The following is an 18,368-nucleotide window of genomic DNA, read 5'->3' on the forward strand; positions in this document are numbered from 1 at the left end:
TTGGTTCATAGCCTAGGGCGACTCCTACTCCAAGGCCCACGCTCGTTGAGCATTTACTTTGGGCAATACTATAATCACGCAAAATGTACAAGAGATTATTACAACAATAATACCGAAAAAGTATGCCGACAACAAGAGTTAGAAGAATCTCAGCTTTAGGTCATTGGAGTCTCCTTGTAGCTCAACCGGAATGTCTCGTTACCAGCAATTTAATGAAAGATCGCTTTTCAGATTGTTATTTGAAGTGCTGCTTGAGATGTCCTTTTATTGGACGTTGAGGGCGCCTCCATGTCGATCCAAGGCGCCTCCAATCTTGCCGAGTCAGCCACGTAGATCAGAACAGAACTGGTTGCAACTTATCCTGTTGAAGGCACCTCCATCACCCTTTGAGGCGCCTCAAAGCAGTGGTCCAAGGTGCCTCCAATGACCATTGAGGTGCCTCCTGCTCCTCTTCGCGGTCAGCTCACAGTCTACACTCGAGGCGCCTCCAAGGTCCATGGAGGCGCCTCAGATACTGTTCATCCGAGGCACATTTGGTTCTTTTGACCCTGCAAGACATGTTAGTCCCAAAAACACACACATATCCTGCAAGACAAAGTCAGTACATCATAATAACATATTTAATAAATGTTTGACAGTCACCGGACTGTCTGGTTTTGACTTCAGATTTTTGACCGGAAACCCTAGGTCGAACCGACGCCTACTGTTCCCTCTTCCGAGGAACGCGTCCTCACTTACTCCTCTCGGGAGAGCATACCTGATGTCAGTCCGGTCCTCCAGACCGACTGAACTTTCTGCCTAGGGTTATCACCCCCTAGGACCTAGGGTTACCACCCCCTAGGGTTTTTCTCCGCCTAGGGTTACCTCCCCCTAAAACCTAAGGTTACCCCCCCTTAGGATTTCTCCTCCACCTAGGGTTACCACCCGCTAGGACCTAGGGTTACCACCCCCTAGGATTTTTCCTCAACCTAGGGTTACCACCCCCTAGAACCTAAGGTTGTCACCCCTTAGAATTTTTCACCTGCCTAACCGCAGTTAGGACTTTCCTGCAAACTCATACAAGCATATTAGATAACAATTAAACTTAACTTTGAATCCTTTTTTCCATTATCAAAACTAAGGTTCGATCATCGGATGCTTCCCGCACCAACAATAATTTTTCTCATTAGTTCAATGGCTTCAAATTCAAGTTTTATAATATTTGTCATAGCAACCACTATATACAAGCAAATCTTTAAAAAATAATTAGAATAATATCATTTGTAGAAAAAAAATGTGTTTCTATTTGAAGCAATAAAATATTTGTGTTCATGCAAAAATATTATAGCAACAAAAATTAAAAGAAAACAAATATTAAAAAGTTTTATCATAATATGATCACAACGTATTATGTTATCATAGTTATGAAGTGATCAAATATTTATGTTCACACAAAAAATATTATAGCAATAAAAATTAAAAGGAAATAAATACTAAATAAGCATGTCATAATATGATCAAATAGAATATATATTTCAATATTATTTAGGAATATTGACAAATATTATATCTTTAATCAAAATTTTTTAAGAATATTGATATGTGTTGATTGTAAATCAATATTCTTCAAGAATATTGATAAATCTTATATTGTTATATTTTGATGTGCGTAAATTATATACATCTATACATATGTTTTGATGCACATTCATGTACTTTTCTTATGCTTGATTTATGCATTTCCATACCCCTTGTCATATTTCCAGCTTAGTTACTCTTCTTTGTCGGATATCTGCTCTTTGCATATATTTCTGTTGGCATGAACTGCTTTTGGAGCAAAAACAGCGTGTGTCGACATCAAAGAGCAAGCAAAGGCAATAGACACTAGTCGTGTAATCCCACAGCCGTGTTATTGCACCAGAGGAGGAGCAGCACATGGTCGTGTGGATTCACATGGTTGTGCCACCCATCCAGAAGCAAAGAAGCACATGTCCGTGTGAACTCACACTGTCGTGCCACTCATCCAGAGCTAGAGAAGAACACAGCCATGCGGTTCCACACAGTCGTTTCACTTGACCATAAGCCAAGAAGATTCCGACTATGTGGATCTCACACTGTCATGGCATAGGCCGTGCCGGGCCCATGCCCTGCACTATATATAAGGGGTTCTTTACCCCTTCTCCGAGGAAGGAAGGCTCTCCCCTTGGGAGACTCATATTGGTACCAATCCACGCCTGTCTCAATCTCTATTCGACGATCCGAATCCAATCTCATCATCCTATCAACTCCGAAAGCGAAGTATTGGATCTGAAGATTACTCGACACAATAGGATAAGCTTTCTTCTCCCTGCTTCTTCTAGTTGAGTTTGAATGCTTTTTATCTTTATGTCTTTGGATTTCTTTTCTTCCGCTATGGAGTAGATCTATTGTTCTAGGATTAAAGGAGTAGTTGTGATTGTGTATTGAAGTAATAACTCATGGTTATGTTTATTTCTTTTCTATATGACATTTTCATGCCTTGCATTTATTCGATCTTATGTGTATGTGATTCGTCTATACTTAATTATCATGTTTGATTGAATGTTTATGTAGGATTGTTAATCCCGTAGAGGGGATGCCCTAGATCATATGATCGAGGGGCTAGTGATAAGGGTAACCCGTTCACGGACGTTTAGGATGTTCCTTTGAAAGGAGAAACAATCCCTCACAAGGAAATAAAGAATCGAACGCATTTACTATCTCTATCTCTATAGCTATTAAGTAGAAATGTTTTCTTGTGATCTATGACCGAGGTGCCCTAGTGACAAGGGTTAACCATTTCTAGATTTCATAGGAATCATCTCTATTCAATACCGAGGAATATTGACCCAATTATCATTGCTCGTTTGACATTGCAAGGGAAAGTCATTAATGAATCTAACTTCCTACAAGAGCATGTTAATTGAAGATAGGCAATAGGTGACCATGATGCATTAGTAAACATCACAATGAAAGCGAACTCCTAAAGCATCTTCCCAAACCAAAACCTTCCACTTTCTCTCTTACTCTTTCTTTCCTCTTTCAATTATAGTTTTTCTTTCTTAGCACTCAACTTACAACCATCGATTGTTTAGCTAATTCAACGTGAGATATCACTAGTACTTATAACCAATCACTATGTGTTCGATATATTTTGTATTACTAATTACGTAATCGTGTACTTATGGTAACGTAACATATTTTAAATTTAGATTTGTCAATATATCAATATAAGTTCATGTACTACTTTAGGAGCATGAATATAGAATTAAAAGTTGTGCTTCTTCATGAGCATCAATATAGAATTAAATAATTGTGCTACTTCAAGAGCATCACTATTAAATCTAAATATTGTGCTACTTCATGAGCATTAATATAAAACTAAAGATATAAACATAAAACTAAAAATTTATGTTATTTCGAGAGTTTCATAAAACTAAGAATAAGAATATTTATGAGTTCATATCTCAAAGAGGGCTCATGTTAATAACCTGTTATAATTCAATAGTAGAAGAAAAGAGAATTAAGAAAGAATTGCCTTATATTTTATTTCTATCAAGCACTCATATTTATAAGATAGGTGGAATAGTACAAAAATGAAAAAATATAATGATTCTATCAATCAACAGTCAAATTAAATCAAATTAATCATCTATAATAGCACTAAACAAATAATTTAAATAATTTCAAAACTCTAAATAAGGTTTGCTGTTTAGTTGTTCTGCATAACCATTATTCATAGGTGATAACAGAAAAACCTGACCCAATTAGAGGAGAAGATCCATCTGCTTTCAAATTTCTGGGCTTTCAAATTGAGACCATGCCTGAAATAAAGTTCCTATTGCTGGGATTCCCAATTGGGCCACCCATGCCACCTCATCAAGCAATGCTTATTTTGTTATTTTATTTATTTTATCCGGTAAGAAACACATTACTCTAATAAACAAAAAGTGACAACTTTAAATAAAGCAACAAAATATGGATACATTTCGATAAAGACTTAATTTTGCAAGTTCAATTAATTAGTTCCTTAATTAATCTCGTCCAACATTGACTTTCTTTCAGTCCAAGAACACTAGAGCACTCTCTCTCGGGATCAACTTCGACCGAATGAATTGACAGATCGAGCCATCAAAGCCCTGCTTAATCATGTTGTTGGTTCTTTTTATGAGTCGGTCGTAAAATTCTTTGGAAGCTAGAAAGGCCTTCTGATTCTCCTGGCGACCCTCTTTCTCCACTCAGTATTCAGTCAACTCCTCCATGATAGTCTCCAACTCAAAGTTCATCTTCGCCTCTTTCTCCTTGGCCTCAAACAATTGCAGCCCTAATCTTTCCTTGGACAAGGCCTCAAACAACTGTTGAGTTTTGGCAGTGGGTTATTTCCCCCCTTGCACAACCAGTTCCTACTAGAGGGACGAGGCGGTGATAGTTCTAAGGAGGCCTCAACCGCATCCTCCAAGGCCTTCACGTCCTCCATTGAGGTCATATCTCATTTTAGCATCTTGTTCACTGAGACACTAAATATGATTTGGCTTGCACACACAAAGAAAGTCATTCAATGAAAGGAGAAACCTAACAAAAGTAGTGTCTTTACTCAAACGAACGTCTAGTTGAACTAGATTCAGACTTAGCCCGGCTCGATAGAGTAGGGCTTCATTCTCTAACAACGGGCTGATGTTGAATTTTAGTCCCTCCGATCCAAGATCTCGGTCGTATCCAAATATGCCCACTCCTTCTTGTAATTGCCCAACGGTGGTTGTGCCAGTAAGTCATCCCACCAGACGGTTAGCCAGGTACATGAGTGAGGGGCTTCGATGAAGATAAAGCGACTCTTCCACTCCTTGTGTGAGGACGAATACTTACCTAGGAAATTACACCCCCACCGAGCTATTAGGTAAAAGGCTCCAAACTCTTTCTATCGGGGATAAAAAAGATAATGGAAGTTGATGGAATCAATCAAAATTTGGTATAGTCAAAAGATGATGACTGCACCATAGATCAAACGGTAAGAGTTGGGGGTAAATTGGGACAGAGGGATTTGGAAAATAGGTGGAAGGGTCTTAAAGAAGAGGATGAATGGGAAACCTTATATCGCTTGATAGTTGGCCTTGAAAACAGGTGATGTAACCTAGCGGCAGCTTGTGTGGCTGATGCTTTGACATTAGGATCCAGATTTTATGATCGGAGGGGATGCCATAAGATATCCAAAGTTGTGCTTCTGTGCCTCTTGTATATATAGCCTACTGGAACTCATACCAGCGATAGGAGAATAAGGAAGAAAGCAAAAGGAAGCGGGAGGATCGAAAACGAAGGAAAAAAGATGATAAACTTACAATGTCGATGGAAGAAGAGCAAATGAAGATGAAGACAAGGGCAGTGAGAACGGATGAAGGCGGTGACACTTTCAAATAACCTAATATACCTTGGCGGTGGTACAATAGGGATGTCACATCAGTCTACCATGTTGTTGGATAGGGAAAAGGAAGTTACGAGATCTCTTCATAGCTATAAGATTGCTCGGCTGAATGGTCTGATCAAGACGCAATCTTCATCATTAAAGTGCAATAGTGATAAGTTACGAAGAAACGCATCGATCTCTGAGATAGTTTGAATGCAATTGCCATATCCAAAGACTAAATAAGCACCAACGTTCAATCACCATCAGATCTGGGGTTGCGTTAGTAGTGATGTCGTTGCACACCTCCACAGGTAATACAGTAAGGTGCTCTCGTAGCCCAAGGTGGATATCGTATGCTACCCATTAACGGAGTGATACAATGCACCAATCATAAGCGTGATATGTGATCTCGTGTATCACATTCCTTAAATGTGATGCTTTATCTCTCTGATCACCAACACTAGCCAATTGTCCCAGTAAGATGCTGACACCTGAGCTAAACATTCGGAAAAGTTATTCTTGGAAAGCAAGTGACAGCTCAGTGCACTCCAGTTAGTCGAATTACACCTCCTTTAACTAGACTTAAAGGGAAAGCTTGTGATGTGGCGGAATTCTACAGCCCCCACATGTCCAATGTGGTCAAAAGTCATGCTAAGTTGTCAGTCAAAATCATGGTAAGTGGGCTCAGCCTCGAGGGGATTCCGATTTGTTGGATCGAAAGCACTAGAGGGGGGTGAATAACACTCGTGACTTTTACTCTTATGTTCGACTGTCGAATGCTTCCCGCACCAACACGGTTTAGTCGAACTTGCTCGACAAGCTCATCTCAAAGGTTTAAGCTTGATCAAGTATGGAGATAAGCATTGCCCCAGGGCTTAATCGTCGACATCCTCCGGCTTAGTTCCAAATCCCAACATCCTATCTCAGTCTTAGAAACTAACATCTTTTGACTCAATCTTGGATCCTAACATCTTGTATCGTTCCCAGCAATCGATATCCTCCGGCTTAGTCTCAGATCCTGACATCCTGTTTTGGTCTCAGCAATCGACATCCTAAGGCTAAGTCTTGGATCCTAGCATCTTGTCTCTGTCTTAGAAACCGACATCCTCCGGTTCAGTCTTGGATCCCGACATCCTATCATCAATCGCTGACACCTTCTAGGCCTCAGTCTCAAATCTCGACATCATCTCCCTATCTCGATCTCAGTCATCAACACCTTCTAGGCCTTAGTTTGAAATCCATTCTAGGGCACGTGGCGCAAGATGAATGGAAAGACAATTATGAGGTTGTCAAAATTGGTCTCTTAGACATTCTCTTCAAACACATGGCACTTTGTCGATGGAAAGGCAATTAACGACTATTAGATTTGGTTTCCTCGCTGACTCATATAAGGATGATGACAAGGGAATATACAATATCCACATAAAGATACTCTTTTGACAATTATAAAAACTATAGAAAAAGTCAGTGCAAAGGGATCCCTAATTTGGAATTCTTTACAGCTTCATCAGGTTCTCTCTTATTCATCTTCTTCTTTCAATAAATTACCTCAAGTAAATTTTCACTTGAGCTCAGAATGACCTATAGGATCTCTCCGATGTCAATCTAATTCTTTATTAAAGCGTATTTCACGACCTCCTCCTACTCTTCACCGACAACCTCTAGTGAACACGTATGGAAGATTATTCATTGATTGATCACTTAATCCTCTAGTGAACCAAAAGAAATTTCATCAACAGAACATAAGAAGCCCCACAATACAGTGTTTATAGGTCATTATTGCTATAGCCAGACGTCATTGCTGACGGAATTGCAGAAAAGAAGTAAGGAACTCAACCTAGTCCACAAGTCGGTAAATTTCACCCTGCCTGTACAGGCACTGTCCCAACCTCTCACAATGAAGTGGTGGGACCCACTACTTAAGTGTGGGTCCCACCATCCCAATGTGAAAGGTTGGGGCAGTGCCTGTACAGGTAGGATCGAATTAACCCCACAAGTCCTAGAGTGAGTGCCATGCTGATGCCAGCCTCTGCATTTAATGGATAGAAGCCCGCACAGTTTGCAACCTTGTGCTCAAGACCATGGCGGATGATCTGCATATATTCTTCCTGCCCTTTCTCTCCCCAGGCCACATGATCCCCATGGTCGACTTGGCACGGCTTTTTTCAGGCAGAGGAATCAAAGCCACCGTCGTAACCACCACCGGCAACGTGCCTCTCGTCAAGCCTACCGTTGATCTCGCCAACACCGACGCTTCCCTCCGCCACACTATCCAACTCCTCCCCCTCCGCCTCCCCTGCTCAGAAGCTGGAATTCCCGAGGGCTACGAGAACCTCGCCGCCTTCCCTAACCCCGACGACCTCTTTCAGCTCACCGCCGCCACCGACAGGCTTGAGCCCTCCTTCTCGCTGCTGCTCAAAACCCACCGCCCTGACTGCGTCGTCGTCGATTTCTTCTATCCTTGGGCCACCCGCGTCGCCCAAGAAGCCTCCGTTCCTTCGCTCCTCTTTACTGGATCCAACTTCTTCAGCTCCGCAATTATTAAAATCGTAATAGTCGGCGAGCTGAACCAGGGCGACTTGGAGACCGAGCGATTGATCGAGGTTCCCGGCATACCGCAGAAGATCCATCTCAAGCTCTCTAATCTCTCCTACGTTGTCCTTCATCCCAACGAGTTCTCCCACCGGATGGTCGAAAGCCTTCACCGGACCCACGGCACGGTCGTGAACAGTTTGTACGAGCTGGAACGTGACTACGTCGATCGAGCCCCCAACTCGCGAGACCACAGGTTCTGGTTCGTCGGCCCCGTCTCGCTGCAGAACCGAGGCATGGATATGAAGATGGTGCGAGGGAGCAGCGGCGCTGCTTCGGGGAGCGCCGATCATTTCTTGAGTTGGCTCGAAACCAAGAGGCCGAGGTCAGTCCTCTACGTCTGCTTCGGGAGCGTGGCCCGGTTCACGGCCACTCAGCTGCGGGAGATCGCGCGAGGTCTCGATGCGTCGGACCGGCCGTTCATCTGGGTCGTGGGGAACGCCGGAGAGATATCGGAATGGCTTCCAGAGGGATTCGTGAACAGGGTGGTCGGCGGCGGGAAGGGAATGTTGGTGCAAGGATGGGCGCCGCAGCTTCTCATATTGAATCACGAAGCGGTGGGAGGCTTCGTGACGCACTGCGGTTGGAACTCGTGCCTGGAAGCGATTGCTGCCGGTGTTCCGGTGATCACTTGGCCGTTGTTTGCCGAGCAAATCCTGAACGAGAAGCTGTTGGTCAACGTGCACAGGGTGGGGATATCAATCGGTGTGATTTCCTGCGGCAATAAAGCAGAGGAGCGGACGATGGTGAACAATGAGCAACTGAAGGAGGCGGTGGATGAGCTGATGGGTAGTGGAGAGGAAGCAGAAGAGAGGAGGAAGAGAGCGAGGGAGCTGGGAGAGACGGCGAGAAGGGCGATTGAAGAAGGTGGATCTTCTCATCAAGCGATGACTTGCCTCATAGAGGAGTTGATTCGATTGAAAACTGTTGGATTAAACAGGGAGAATGAAGATGAGAAGAAATGAACTAACAATAACAGTCTTTGAACATCGTTTGTATGCTTCTCCAAAATTAAACAATGCTCGTCGGTGCAAATGCTGATCTTAAACGTCTCAGAACTGGCTATAATTTATGACTCGTAGTATTGGATAGTATTGGGAGAGCATTATTATGACACCTGATACGGTGTATACTGGATGATCCGGATAGCTTGTAATTAAAATGATGTGACGGTCGAGTCAAGGGGAGGTCATGATTAAGTTCAGGAAATACGTATCTGAACGGGCCACTGTCCCTAGAACATGGCCTAATCTTTTATTATGGGCAGAGCTATGAGTCTATTCCGTGTCGGTCCTTGCATCGGTTTGTCCCCTAAGATTCAGTTCCTTATTTTTTATGGATACGATTCTCAGTCTATTCTCGATCGGTTTCTGTGTCGGTCGGACTCCCATGGCTCAGACCCTCACTTCTTATGAGCATGACTCTCAATCTACTTCCAGTCAACTTCCGTGTCAATCAGATCTTAGGATTTAGACTCTCACTTCTCATGAGCATGACTCTCAGTTTACTCTTGGTCAGTATTAGCGTTGGTCGGACCCCCAGGATTCAGACCCTCACTTTCCATAGACATGGCTACCGATCTACTCCCAGTCGGCCTCCACGTCGGTCGGATCCCAGCACTCAGACCCTTACTTTTCATGGGCACGACTCCTAGTCTACTCCCGATCAGCCTCCACATCTGTCAGACCCCGAGGGCTCAGTCTCTCACTTCTCATGGGCATGACACCCAGTCTACTCTCGGTCGACCTTCACACCAGTCGGACCCCTAGGGCTCAGACCCTCACTTCTCATGAGCACAGCTCCAGTCCGGTCGAGCCCAGTGCCAATTGGACTATCGCTAGGGAATTGTTAGGACCCGTTGGCCAACTAGAAGGAGGATTGAATATCCCTGCACAAAAACAACACAAACCCTTCTCAGATCTTAACAGAACACTTGCATAAATTAAAGAAGAAATTAAAAAGAAAGAGGCTCAAAGAGTTTTTACTTGGTTACAACCGGGGAGGTTGTTAATCCAAAGAAATGAATCGCACTACTTTCTACTTCAGGCGGAGAAGCCTTTTTACAACAATGTAAGCACAGAAAATGAGAAGCTAAACTAACAAAGAGAAGCGCACAAGTGTTGTTTATCAAAAATGATTGTTATCTAGTTTCTGTACCAAGACTGTATTTATAACCTTGGTCGGAGCGCTTGGAAGCGTTCTAAGCGCCTGAAGTGGGATAGAAATCTATCCCTGACGCAACAGTCAACATTTACATTGAAGTGGATAATATTTGAGTTCCGGGCACTCGGAAAGGTTCCAGGCGCCCGGACCCATAAAGTCAACCTGGTTGACTTTTTCAGTCCGGGCCCTCTGCTCCGGTTCTGCTCGTCTCGGCCACGGTCTTCCGCTCCGGCTCCAGCTCCGCTCGATTGGGTGATTTCAGACATCCGGAATATGGCTCACCTAAATCCAACTTTCGGCCTTCTCGAGCAATCTTCCACTCCAGCTTCTCATCCCTCGGAAACACCGTGCGCCTCATTCTCGTCTGCCTGCATACTCTTCCGCAGCACTTCGTCCCTCAGACGCACCGAGCTCGTCAGCTCTCGCCCGTGTCTTCCTTCTCGCTAGTTGCGTCTTTTGTTCGATTTCATGTGCTCCTAAGCTCCTGCACACATAGACACAGGGTTAAACATAACAGGATCTAACATAACTTAGTTAATCACATCAAAATCACCTTGGGGTTCCAATAATCTTCTCTTTTTTATGTGAGCAACCCAAGTTAAGTTAGGGTAAACAACTATAGAGTTAAAATAATAAATATTACAATAAAGTGCAAAAAGTAAAAAATAAAAAAATAAAAAATTAAGCTACCTCCCCCTAGACTTAATATCCCCTCCTTGATCACATAAAAAATGAGGTACAAAAAAATCTAACGATAATTATGAGTTTTAAATAATTTTGAAAAAACTTATCAAGTTTTAAAAATTATGAAAATTATTTTGATAAAAAATTTTGCAATAATTTTAGAAACATTAATTGTTGCATAAAAAATTTCTAAGTAAGAAAATTTCAAGCAAAATTTTTTTTTAAGTTTAAAGATAAAAAATAACTTAAAAATTTTAAGTTAAACAGATTTTAAAAATGAGAACTTTTTCTAAATTAAACAAATTTTCAAAAACTAATTTTGTAGGAATTTATGGAAACTAAAGCTGATACTTAAAAAAACTTTAAGTCTTTTTTTTTTATTTCTAAGTAAAAATTTTCTAAGAAGGGAAATTTTTTTTCTAAATTAAGGATACTGTAAAATATTTAAGTAACTATTAAAATATTATCTAATTTCAATTTTAATGCTCTATCAGTTAGTTAATTAAATATTTTTTTTCAATATTTAACTTCTAGGCTATGGCGAGATACTAGGCCTTCTTGGTTATTGGATCATCAACCACTTCTAGACAAAACCACTTAAAGAAAATTCAAACGTTTAATTTTCTCGTTAAAAGTGTTAAGTCTAATTCAGGTTCAAGTTAGACAAGACTTTGGAACTCAATCTAGGTTCCAGCCAACTGAATTAATTAAGAATTTTTTAGGAACATATTTCTTTAAAATTTTCCTAATTTGTCCTTTGTGATATTTAAAATATCAGTTCAAATTATATTTTCTAATACTTGTACTATATGTGCATGTATGATTTTTTTGGTTTTTTATTTATTTTTGTAAATTATCATTTTCTAACTTTGATTTATCAAAATCTTCTAATGGACAAGATTTTGCCAGAATTACTTTTAATTTTTTAATTTTTTTTTCTAATTTGCTATAATCTTTAGATAATAATTTAACGAATTTAAATATTTTATCGGGAGGAAGATATCGTACCTGACTTACCTTGTCGATCTCATTGTTCGTGGCTCCCCTTGAACTGTTATTTTCTTCTAATGTCGCTCCTCCTTCATCGATGCTCTCGATGCTCATTTCGGAAGAGCTTTCTCCGTGTTCATCTTGATGACTTGCCATCAATGCAAGCCCGGAGAAAACCTTAACTTCTGATTCGGTCGACGTTTCATCCCACGTTGCCTTTAAAGTCTTGTACTTGTTCATTTGGACAGACTTCTTTCCTTTGTCCTTATCATTGTTCCTTAACTTAGGGCAGTTGTCCTTAACATGCCCTTCTTCGTTGCATTGGTAGCATCTGATTGTCCTTTTCTTTCTACCCTGCGGATGGTTAGTTTTTCTTGATTTAAATAACTTTTAAAATCGTCTTACCATCATTACCATTTTTTCATCGTCAAGAGAGGATTCTAACTCATGTTCGTCTCTCGTTGCCTTGAAGGCGATGTTGTGCTTCGGCTCAATCGTACCTGCACATCTCAATTCATGCACTTCAAAAGTTGAAAATAATTCTTCTAAGGTAATAGATTATAAGTCCTTAGAGATATAGAAGGCATCTACTAGCGACGTCCATTTTGTATTTCTAGGGAATGCATTAGGAGCGTACCTTAGCGAATCTCGATTGCTTACCTTTTCTCCAAGATTCGAAAGTCTGGTGATGAGCTCCTTTATCCTCGAGTGAAGATGTGTAATCGTTTCATCTTCTTCAAATCGTAGATTGGTGAGCTGGTTGCGAAGTAAGTCCCGTTTCGCGAGCTTGGCTTCGGATGTCCCTTCGTGTAGCTCAAGGAACTTCTCCCAAATCTCCTTTGCTAAGTTGTAGGTGCCGATCCGATTGACTTCTTGTGGCGAAAGGATGCTCAGCAGATGGAACTCTGTTTTGCCGTTTGCCACGTAGTCGGCCTGCTCCTTCCTCGTCCACTGGTATTCTTCCTTACCCTCGAGTGTTACAAAATCGAACTTCATCATTAAAAGTAATTCAAAGTCGATTTTAAAAAATACATACATTCGCTTTTTCCAGCTAGCAAACTTCCCCTCGAAGTTCGATGGGTATATGCTCGGTCCGGCCATTGATTCGGTGCTTCGATCGGCGGTTAGTCCTCCTAAAGTGTTCTGGCTCTGATACCACTTGTTAGGACCTGTTGGCCAGCTAGAAGGGGGGTTGAATAGCCCTACACAAAAATAACACAAACTCTTCTCGGACTTTAATAGAATACTTGCATAAAATAAAGAAGAAATTAAACAGACAGAGGCTCAAAGAGTTTTTACTTGGTTACAACCAGGGAGGTTGTTAATCCAAGGAAATGAATCGCACTACTTTCTCCTTCAAGCGGAGAAGCCTCTTTATAGCAGTGTAAACACTGAAAATGAGAAGCTAAACTAACAAAGAGAAGCACACAAGTGTTGTTTATCAAAAATGATTATTGTTCTAACTTCTGGACCAAGGCTGTATTTATAGCCTTGGTGGGGTGCCTAGAAGTGTTCCAGGCGCCTGGAGTGGGATAGAAATCTATCCCCGATGCAACGGTCAATATCCATGCCGAAGTGGATAATATTTTAGTTTTGGGCACCCGGACCCACAAAGTCAACCTGATTGACTTTTTTGGTCCGGGTCCTCTGCTCTGATTTTGCTCGCCTCGGTCCAGGTCTTCCACTCCGGCTCCGCTTGCTTGGGTGATTTCTCCCATCCATAATAGGGCTCACCCGAGCCCAACTTCTGGCCTTCTCGAGCAACATTCTGCTCCGGCTTCTCGTCCTTCGAAAACGTTGTGCGCCTCCTTCTCGTCCGCCCGCTTACTCTTCCGCAGCACCTCGTCCCTTAGACGCACTGAGCCCGTCGGCTCTCTCCTGTGTCGTCCTTCTCGCTAGCTGCGTCTTTTGCTCGACTTCCTGTACTTCTAAGCTCTTGCATACTTAGACACAGGGTTAAACACAATAGGACCTAACCTTACTTAGTTGATCACATCAAAACCACCTTGGGGTTCCAACAGGAACAACACTATCAGAGAATCACAGCCACCTGTCATAGAATAATCGCTATTTGTCAGGGAATATTCTGATATTCTACCACATGCATACCACGAAACCTTCCTCTACTCAATGAAAGTTCATCATACATCCTCCATCAAGCGACATACCCTGACGTCGGGAATTCTCTGATGCCTCATTTTTGCGAAGATTATGAGAGACGGTATAAAAAGGGAACCTCTCTGTTGGTTAGGTACGCGCGCACACACACATCTACTATAATTCTATTGTTCATCTGCTTCCGGCACTTTTTGGGTTATGTCCTAATTCTGACTTGAGTATCACAGTGCCTGCATTAGAGACATTGCCTGATTCTGGCTCTAACGCTCCCGTGCGATCTGTCTATGGTGTGCACAGTTTGTGGGTACTATCTTCGACTGTCTCCCCCTGCTCTACTCAAAGGTCTAAATCCTACGACGTATCTTCAGGTCCTAGATCCAAGTCCTCTCTCCATCAACGTTCTTGTCCTCATCATCGACCCCCATCTGATTTAACTTCCGGACAGGATCACCATTAAAATAATAGTAATGTAGTTATCATGCAAAAACTATTTAAAATTCAAATGTATTATTTAAGTAAAATATCATAAAAATAGTTATCCAAAAGCTTACTCTTTGAATAAAAGAAACTCCAAATAAATTTAATGGTAAAAATTAGCTGCCCTAAAATCAACTAAATGTTATAATTCAAAAATAGAAGAAAAGAGAATTATAGAGAGAATTGTCTTATATTTTACTTCTATCAAACACTCCCATTTATAAGACATATGGAGTGGTGTAAAAATGGAAGAATACAATGATTCATCAATCAACAATCAAATCAAATCAATTATCTATTATAACACTCCCCTTTAGATGATTGATGAAGAATCCAATGTTGTCTCATTAAAACCTTGCCAGTAAAACTTAGTGGAAAAAAACTTGAATGAAGGAAAAAGAGTACAATAGTAGATACTCCCCCTAATCTCTGTAGGGATATTTTATGAAAAATAATAACATACGCATTGAAAAAAATAATCCCTCTAGAGATCTAAGCGAATATAGTATATATGTTTTTATGACTCTATCAAAATAGAATAGTTATCTTTTTTGCATGAACAAAATAATCCTAGCAGCAACTTGACTTTGGTAGATCTTAGCGCGATCAGAGCATCCGCACCTCTACGGTTTCCATACGAAAATATCCTTCATTCATCACATGAACTCATTATTCAAAAAGCACCAACTATGTTGTGCTAGCAACAATCACAAGTGGTGTTCAACCAAGACAAGAATAAGAAGAAGAAGAAAATCAAGGGTCTCATGAAAATTTCACTCAAAAGGGTCTTTTGTATTCATATAGTGACTACCAAAGGTTTTGCCTTTTGGTCTTCTTCTATTATTAATGATGAATTAATCTTCATTAATCTTTATTAATTTTAATGGGTTAGATTTAGTATATTAGATTAACTATTAATCCAATAACCTAACAGGTCTAACCCATTAATCCAATGAGTCTAATTCAGATTCATTTGAGTCTAATCCGAATTTATTTGGATTAACCAACTAATCTTATGATACATAGTATTTTAGTCAAACTAAAATAAACATATCTTCAAATCAACATGTTTGTGTCACGCCCCAGAGGAGTCCTTGTCCGAAAAAATGTCGGCAGCATCTCCCCTGTACGGCGGACAATCTGAAACTTTACTACATCACCATATACCTCAGCCACATGCGGCTGGAATAATAACAACAATAGACAAACAATCACACATACATCCACGCAGTTTATATCAATTTCAGCCTCTGGTTGACACAACCACGCAGTTTAATAAGAAATGCTAAGAAGACTCAAAATCCACCATGCTCAACTACACTCATAAAACGCAAATCCGACGATAAGATCAACTTACCTCTTCTGTCGTCTAGGCAGGCATGCAGTAAAATAAATCCAAACAAAAATCCATCGACAAGTACAATCCATACAAGCTTCAAGTATCAAAATAAAACAAGTCTAAACATAGTCAAATAAAGAAGAAAACCAAAAGATCAATAAGCCCTCGTGGTCTGCAGGGGACTAGCAACTGGAACTCTCTCCTAACAGCATCAACCTGAAAATAATAACGGAGGCGGGGGTGAGTCCAACGCTCAGCGGGTAACAACTGATATACATAGTAAGGAAGTAACATCTAGCACTAATCATGCGTACAGTCTCCTGACGTAATAAAGGTAAATGCAATCTGAAATGAATAGGATAATACTGTACTAACCAGGACCTGGTACAAGAATAAACAGTTCGAGAGGTATAGAAATCCTGTATGAATGTCAAGCATGGGCATCCAACCAATATGAAGCAAATAAATACAGCAAACACAATCACAAGAAATAAATGCATCAATGTGTATGATGCTAATGCAGTCATGGTCACCCCTGACGTCAGTCAGCCATCTCACACACAATGGTGGGACCGAGTGGGTAGAGCTGTGACAACCGTGCACGCTGACATCACTGCCTCTGATGAGTGACCGAGTGGACGGGATGCTGTCGGAGTACACACAAACTCCTACCCCAAATCATAAATGAGGGAGCGTAATGCTCTCATCTCCCGGTACACGATGACGGGAAGGGATCTCGACGTGCTACCACGCTGCAATCACGCTACCCATGAGCGGACCAACGGAGCACCGAACGAGCAAACTGATGTGCTACCACGCTGCGTCACGCTATCCATGAGCGTCACAACGGAGCACCGAACAGTGATGAAACTGGCGATGTGCTCAACAATAATGGAGCAATCTATCACACAGCATGCAATCATGTGAATGGTGCATGACACTAAGCATGGTAATATACTGAACCAATCTATATACATATATGATGTTCACCATAGTCAATAAATCATATCAAGGGTACACAGATCAGATAAGGTATCACACCTAGGTCCTGAACATGGTGAAGCATAGTTATATCACTACCCCTAAGCATGTATAATCAGGTAAGTAATAACATGAGATGCAAAACAAGCAATCAACCAAACATGTAACAGGTATCGGGTAGTGACTAACCGAAACAATTAAGAAACATAATTGTTGCTATTTGTTAAATTCACTACTATGCATATCAAAGACATAAATTCAAAAGTACCCGCCTCCAAATAACAAGATCCAAATTGGTCCAATTCCGACGTCGAGATGCTCGTCTCGCGTCAAAGTCCTGTGATATCAATTGAATATATTTTTATTTAGCTACCTTCTTATAAATAGCTAAATAAACTCTCTAACCCTAAATTAGGGCAAATCCCAAATCAACACATAAACCTAATTCAAACACATAAACAATTATGTATATTCCAATTCCTACCTACATCAACATGTATCATAATCATGGTCTTTACCTTAATTCACAACCACTGGTTTGTACTAAAATCTAAGAGTTGCTGGCTGGAATTTGCTATCGTTAAGGGTTGTAAGTTGCTGGAATTCTTCACTGAACAGAACATGAGGAGATCAAGAATCTAACTAAATATAGTATCAGATCCCAAATTCCAATCCAGTACTCCCTTACCTTCAAGATCGCCGGAGATCAGAGAGTAACAAGAATAAGGATCGACCACTGATGCTAGGGCACAACACTGTGTCGTCTTCGGCACTGTCGAGCAGAGCACAAACAGGACTCGGCACTGTTGCTCCTGTCCGAAACTAACCTGTGCAGAGGTAGCAGTGGACCAAGGCTAGGGCATGGAAGCAAGCAATCTCCAGCGATGGTCGGCGCTGCTCCGTGCGGCGGCGACCACGAATCGGGATCTAGGGCACGGCGTCGACTGTGAGGATCGGCTCGGCAGCACAGAGGGGAGGACGGCGCTAGAGCAAATTGAACGGCTCTGCTCGGCTCTGCTCGGCTGTGCTCGCGCGTCGCCGGCGTTTGGACAGGGAGGAAGAAGGGAGGCGCGTCGGTCGGCGGTGGCTCGTCGAACCAGAGGAGGGGGAAAAGAAATCGGGAGGCGGCGGCGGAGATGCTAGGGCACAAAGGAGTCGGGCTCGCGGTGTGCAGCGGGGAGGAGCGACGGTGGTGGCTCACGGCTTGCTAGGGCACAAGAGAAGGGAAGCGAAGAAGAGAGAGGCGGCGCGACAGAGAAGAAATCCAATGAGAGAAGAAGAAGAAACCGCCGCGGGCGGTTAGGGCTTCGGCGTGAGAGGAGAAGGGAAGAGGGGCGCGCGGGTTTTCGGCGAGGAAGAGGAAGAATAAAGAAAAGAGAAAAGAAAAGAAAATATTAAAATAAACATTTCCTCGCTTAAATGGGTAGCCTAAACAGGCTCTTCCGGGCCCCGTTTTTATCCCTGTAAACTCATCGATACGAGCTCCGAAAAATTCCCAAAAAATTTCTAAAAATTCCCTTATTATTATCCGTCATTTTCCGGTATTTTACAGTTTGTGTGTGACTCAATAGATTCTTGTAACGTTAATAGTGTTTCTAAAACCATTTTAGACACATAAGCAATGAGCAG

At 41.7% G+C, this 18,368-nt stretch overlaps 1 protein-coding gene across 1 annotated transcript; it reads left to right on the top strand.

Annotated features, from left to right (window-relative positions):
- Positions 1–7,430: 7,430 nt before the first annotated feature.
- Positions 7,431–9,149, top strand: LOC122016925 (UDP-glucose flavonoid 3-O-glucosyltransferase 7-like). Its single transcript, XM_042574365.1, has one exon. It carries the CDS (start codon positions 7,477–7,479, stop codon positions 8,950–8,952), a length of 1,476 nt encoding a protein of 491 aa, XP_042430299.1. The 5' UTR covers positions 7,431–7,476; the 3' UTR covers positions 8,953–9,149.
- Positions 9,150–18,368: the final 9,219 nt, after the last annotated feature.

The sequence above is a fragment of the Zingiber officinale genome, chromosome 1A (assembly GCF_018446385.1).
Source record: "Zingiber officinale cultivar Zhangliang chromosome 1A, Zo_v1.1, whole genome shotgun sequence".
NCBI lineage: Eukaryota > Viridiplantae > Streptophyta > Magnoliopsida > Zingiberales > Zingiberaceae > Zingiber > Zingiber officinale.